This window comes from Gekko japonicus, unplaced genomic scaffold, assembly GCF_001447785.1.
Source record: "Gekko japonicus isolate JY-2015 unplaced genomic scaffold, Gekko_japonicus_V1.1 scaffold1969, whole genome shotgun sequence".
NCBI classification, from domain to species: domain Eukaryota; kingdom Metazoa; phylum Chordata; class Lepidosauria; order Squamata; family Gekkonidae; genus Gekko; species Gekko japonicus.
Genome location: NW_015173195.1, coordinates 85,320 through 91,777, shown reverse-complemented (window position 1 = coordinate 91,777; position 6,458 = coordinate 85,320). Strand labels below are relative to the sequence as shown.

The 6,458-nt window shown below is 44.9% G+C and overlaps 1 protein-coding gene across 1 annotated transcript in view; it reads left to right on the top strand.

The window, feature by feature from the left end:
- The window catches only part of IGF1 (insulin like growth factor 1), a 98,531-nt gene that overhangs the window by 13,004 nt on the left and 79,069 nt on the right, over nucleotides 1-6,458 (top strand). The window contains exon 2 of the mRNA XM_015422626.1: nucleotides 4,084-4,243. Coding sequence (XP_015278112.1) covers nucleotides 4,084-4,243 — 160 coding nt within the window. The remainder of the gene's footprint in view (nucleotides 1-4,083; nucleotides 4,244-6,458) is intronic.

Here is a 6,458-nt window from a genome sequence, read left to right as displayed (position 1 = left end):
AAGGCAACTGAAGTAGTGTGAGTCTTGACAACTGACTCCAAAGTATGTTTAGCGGCACTAATCTGATGCCTGGCAAAGACCATTCCCTCATTTTGAATCTTTTTTGCTTGGGAACAGAATTCCTTAGGAAGGTGTGATAAAAACTCTGACATACGTTTCCAAAGGTTGAATTGGTAATGTCCCATGCATGCAGCGTAATTGGATGTCTTTATGCCCGTCGCTCCTACAGTATAAAACTTTCTCCCCATAGAGTCGATCTTCTTTCCTTCTTTTTCTGGCGGAATAGAACGACTCGATTTTCCTTTTGTGGAGGAAGTAACCACAAGAGAGTTCGGTTTGGGGTGAGTAAACAAAAATTCAGCCCCCGTTTCTTGGATTTTATACACGTGATCTAATCTCTTATTAGACACGGGCAATGAAGAAGGGCGATCCCAGAGATCTTTCGTAGTTTGCAACATCACCTTGGTCATAGGTAATGCTACAGAGGATGAAGTGCTAGACTGCATGATGTCAAAAACATTATCATAGAGAGGTCTAATGCCATCCGTTGAATAAAGTCACCATATGACTTGACATCCTCTGAAGGTGAAATAGGGAGATCGGCCTCAACATCCGGAGGTGGAGAAGGAAGGTCTGCATCATCCCCTTGATTAGAGAGTTCGTCTGCACTAGAGGAATCCTCAGAAGGCTCAGAAGAGGGAGCGGGCAAAATCGGTACCGATGGTACATTAGTCGGTATTGACGGAATCGGTGCCGGAGGCAGGGCTGGGCATGAGTTGTGCGTCGGCCTCGAACTCTTTGACCCCGATGCTGGGTCTCTATACTGAGATACTCTGGATGACACCGACTGACGATCCCAATCCATCGGCGGTGGAGGCGGAGGAGGAAGGGCCCATTGTGGGTATGGATAGCTGCCATAAAGGTATCGCCATTGGCGTTGATCCCAAGTTAAAGGAGGCAAAGGAGGTGGTCGGTGTCGATTGTCCATGCTGTGCGATGGTGAGCCAGCAAGAGACTGATGGCCAGAGAGTTCAGCTTCTGACAACGGTGCCTGTTGGGTGAGATCCATATCCGGATCAGAGTCGACAGACTGAGTGTGGTCCAGAGGACTAGAAACTGGAGCACGACCTTGACTAGCAGACACCGTAGAGGCTACCTGAAGAGGCTTGATTTAGAGCCCTTTTTAAGCTTTGTATGCTTTTCTTTTGTGCCTTTGCCCTGCTTCTGGATCTTGGAAGGTGCGGCATTATGTGACCCCTGCTTCCGGATCTTGGAAGGTATGGGGCTGTCGCAGATCAATACCGACCATTTCGGTGTCGATGCATCGATAGCGACCATCGATGTAGAAGCTCCCGAAGCGGGAAGAGGGGCGTCCGAAGGCAGAGTAGACATCGAAGCATGCCCAGACGTCTCCAAAGGAGAAGAAGACTGTGGGGAAAGAGCCTTCTCCATGAGTGCCAAATGCAGCCGAGCAGCTCTATTTTTTCGTGTTTGGTTCGAAATTTTTTGACAATGTCGACACGAAGTAACGCGGTGTGATTTCCCTAGGCACAGTAAACAACGCGAATGTCCACAGGATTTACACCACTTGAAGAAGCCCCACCACGCGGCCATAGGCCGGCGAAGAGAGAAACGATTCAAAGTTGAACCCAAAAGAAAAATACTCTAAACTAAGAGAAAAATTAAAGAAAAAAGGCTAACGCAGAAAAAGACAAGGCTAGAAGTAAATACTTAACCGACCAAAGCAAGGTGTCCTACCAGCACGGCAGTCAGAAAAGAACTGGCGGGATCAGCGTGCCCCTCCTTGGTCATGCGCAGTGGAGCCCGGCGTGTGACCTGGGAGTGGGTGCGAAAATCCCTTTGGCTTTCTAACGGTACCGAACAGGGTCAGCGCAGGCGCAGACTATTCCCAAGGGTGTGATGCACAGAGACCATGAAGAAGATCAGTCAGTTCTCCGGAGATGATGTTGTCTTATAGCCGATCCCAAGCAAGTAAGTCCGGTGGTATCACTCACGCAAAAATTGTGGTAGATCTTCCCGGGCCATCCTTAACCCCAATGTTATCCACATCATTGGTGGCGGTGGTAGTGGCGGCCCCTATGTGAAAGTCTGGTGGAAGAGCTCCATCTTACAGGCCCTGCGGAACTGTATAAGGTCCCGCAGGGCCTTGATCTCCTCCGGGAGCTCGTTCCACCAGGTAGGGGCCGCCACTGAAAAGGACCTGGCCGTAGTCACAGCGAGCCTTGCCTTCCGGGGGCCTGGAACCACCAGGTGATGTTGTGCCCCTGACCGAAGTGCTCTTAGCGGTATATGTGGGGAAAGGCGGTCCCTCAGGTAAGTCGGACCCTGGCCATATAGGGCTTTAAAGGTAAGAACCAGCACTTTGAAATGGATTCGGTATGCTATTGGCAGCCAGTGCATCGCCTTCAGCCCAGCCTGGATGCGCTCCCACTTGGGAAGATCCATCATCAGCCTGGCCACCGCATTCTGCCCAAGCTGCAGCTTCCGGATCTGCACCAAAGGCAGCCCCATGTAGAGAGCGTTACAGTAGTCTAACCTCGAGGTGACCGTCGCATGGATCACTGTAGCCAGGTCATCGCGGCTGAGGAAGGGAACCAACTGCCGAATCAGCCTAAGATGATAAAATGCCGATCTGGCAGTGGCTGCCACCTGGGCCTCCATAGTTAAGGAGGGATCCAGGAGCACTCCCAAACTCCTAACCTCCAACGCTGGCACCAACGCGCCCCATCGAAGGTCGGGAGAGGAAGCCCCAACCCCGGTCCAGTCCGACTCAGGCACAGGACCTCCATCTTCGCTAGGTTTAGTTTCAGCCGGCTCAGCCTGAGCCACCCAGCCACGGCCTGTAACGCCCGGTTCAGATCTTCTGGGTCGGAGCCCGACCGGCTGCCCAACATCAGATAGAGCATCATAAAATCGTAAGGTGCTATGCAGAGCTATTCAGAGGCAAGCAATGGCAAACTAACTCAGAGCATCTTGTCTTGAAAACCCTACAGGGTCACCATAAATTGACTGCAACTTAATGGCACATTCCACCACCCAACTATTAACAACCATCAAAGACTCAAATCCAGCTAACATACCCATACAACAACTTCCTGGTCAAGAGGCTATTAATTAATATGGCAATTTTGAATCAACAATGAAGTCACACTTGAAGTCTAAGTCCCTCCCTTTCCTTTCAGCCAGCCAGTTTTTCATATCACACATATCCCTCCAGATTAGGCCTCTTCCCATGTTAGATTTTTAGGAATATGCCCAAGATGTTTCAAGTGCATACCTAAAAATGTAAGTGGGAAAGCATCAAACAGTGTGTTTGCAAATATATGTCATTCAGATACTTTCATCAGGGAGCCAGCAATGATCGGTTCAGCTGTTCTTACTGTTCAAATGAAATCCATAGAAAAATCAAGCTATTTAAACTTGGATGCACAGTGAAAGGGAAATTTATTTGTTATTTGTCAATTCAGTAAAGGAACCTGAGTACTATTCTATCTGTGTAGCCTGAGTCTTGATGAGTTCTCATGAATTCTGCTCTTGTCCATAAATTAGGGAGGAGGAAATTAACGGTTAAAGACTGAAGTGATACGCTGTATATGTATGATGGCATGGAGGTATGTCCAGGATTCCATGTACATAGTTCATCATTGGATGCTATCTTGACTTGTATTATTCCTGCCATGTTTGGCCTTAACATAAAGTTCTAAACTGAATTTGCTTCATGCAGAATTCAGTGGCAGCCTAGGATACATGGAAGCCCTGTGACAAATGTTAATATTCTTACTTTACTTTTGTAGCTTCCCTTGAAATTTCTCATGTTTCCTGGGGGTGGAGGCGCAACTTGGCCACAAATTCAGCCTTAATTGGAAATATGGTGCCAGTTTTATTTGCTGCCCTATTTCAGAGAAAATTACCCATCAAGCCTACAGTAAAGTAGGAAGTAAAGGGGAAGTGAAACAAGCACAGCATCGGGTCTTAGGTGCTAAATGGACACTCCTCCAGAGAAGGCCTTGCTTTAGGCTTCTGCAAGGAAATGCTGATACAGTCCTTTTGCTTCTTTGGCAGGTGAAGATGCACACTGTGTCCTACGTTCATCTCTTCTACTTTGGCCTCTGTTTGCTTACGTTAACCTGTTCCTCTGCAGCTGCTGGCCATGAGACGCTTTGTGGAGCTGAGCTGGTTGATGCTCTTCAGTTTGTGTGTGGAGAAAGAGGTTTTTATTTCAGTAAGTAGAAGATTAATAATTATTCCTGTTGTTCAAAAGTCTGGATATTTTTTTCCTCACAACATGTCAGGGGATAGTCCAACCAAGCTGCAAAAATACGGAACCTCTCCTGAGTGCTTCAAATCTGAAAGGAACTCGATTTTGTAAAGCATTGCGTTTGGTCTGAATTCAGCATTTTCTCCCCCCTCCTCCAAGCTTTAACAAGTTTTCTTTTTCAAGAATGTTGTGCCTTTTCATCACTCCTCTTTTCCTCTTGCTGTATTTGCTGCTTTCTAAGGACCTTCTTAATGGAAAGGCACAAGATGTTGCATCTGTTAATGCCTTAGAACTGCACTGCAATGCTTTTAAGTGAGTTAAGAACTGGGTGCCACATCATATTACTGTCCCACTTAGCTATAACATCTGGTCTGAGTAGTTCTGTGAATGGGCATTCATCAAAAATAGGAAGTGTAGGAGGAAGAAAATTATAATGTAAAGCAATTGCTATGAGAAGACTTTACTGCATCTGTCAATTCCTGCCCCTGCCCCGACTTAAAGAGACGCTGGGAGAAGGAGAGGCCTCTGCACGGAATTCCGGAAAGCTAAGGAAGTTCTTGTAGCTTATTTTAATCTGAATTCCATTCACAACTTAGTTACTTCTGTCAAGTCTTTTATTCCATAGAGGAAAAAGAGGTTGTCCTCAATCATTAGCAGATGTTAGTAGTTTTATACACTCAAGGTATGCAATGATTGTAACTGAGAACCGTGATGTGTGATTTGTCTTGCCTGTGTGAGGACAAACTCAACAGTCTGAATGAAGGAGAAATAACATTCAAAAGAATGTATTGTAAAACTGATCATCAGTTATTCCAAGGGAACTAGTATGAACTAAATACCAAACACTAGAGGTTTTTTGCTACCCTGGTAGTGTTTCATAGACTATCCTTCTGACCCTTTATCCTTAGTTGTAGTCCCTTCCCTAATATTTCTTTGTAGTTTGTAGTATTTGCAAAATAAAAAATATCCCTCCGGGGATTAATTTTTTTTTTTAAAAAAAGCTTTCTCTATGTGGATCAACTGGACCAGGCATGCAGCAGGCTGTGGGGGGAATATAGGAAATTGTTCTAAAATTTTGTCAACTTGTCCAGCCCCAATTCAGAATGTGTGTAAAGACAGGCTTGGACAGAACTTAAATTTGCATGAATTTTTCAAAAAAGTAATTATTTCGCACTTAAAATTTGTATGAGTTGAAAAACTCCCATTTCTTTCTTTCAAGAACTTCTGCTCCCTATCCAGACAGAAAGAACTCCTGAGTATTTTTATGAGCTGCGACTTTATATTGTTGAAATTCCTGATATTTCTCTTGCAGACCACAATTAACCATGATTCTAATACTGGTTTTGTTAAAACCACTGGGAATTCTCCCATCATTTCCAACAGACTTGAGATCTCAATCCACAGATCCAGGTTACTGGCATTTGGATTTTCCTACATATAAATGGAAGGAAAGAACCACTATGGCCACTGTGGATCAAGATCTCAATTCTATTGAAAACTGGAAGCCTACAGTAACAAGAAGAGACTTGTAGTTATATATAATATGCAGCTTTCTTTTCCTTACCGAATCACACTTGCAACATTCAGAAACGAAGCATTATAGAGCGGTTTGCAAAGCTGGCTCTAAGGAATTTTGGAAGTTTTTCAGATTGTCTTCAGTGAGGCAGTCAGGAAGGTAGAAAGCTTCTCCTTGCAAAGTATACAGATACAGGAGAGTGTTGAGTATATTCTAAAGGACATGGGAGTCAGTTCATGCAAGGTACTGATTAGGTCCCACAGACCTAGCCAGCACCCTATGCAAATTAAGTATTCACCCTAGGATATGCCCCAGAATCCTCATCAGTGCATTAGGATTCCTTGGCAGACAAGTTTTCATAGAGGCTCTCTCATCTATAAAACAAAAGCTTGAAAACCACTGCATAATTTCTTTTATTTTGGACTTATTGGACTTATTCGAGACAAGAAAGTATTAACATCACAGTTGTGGGGGAAGGTCCTCTCTGGTTAAAGTATTGATGTTTTTACAGGCAAGGGGATGAGGTCACAGTACACTCATCCTTTTTCAAACTATGTTCAGGTGGAAAATCTCATATAACACTAGGGAGCTCTTTCATGTTTTGGCAGTAATTTTTTTTTGGGGGGGGGGGCAATTCCATTCTAAGCTGAGGTCTTTTTTTCT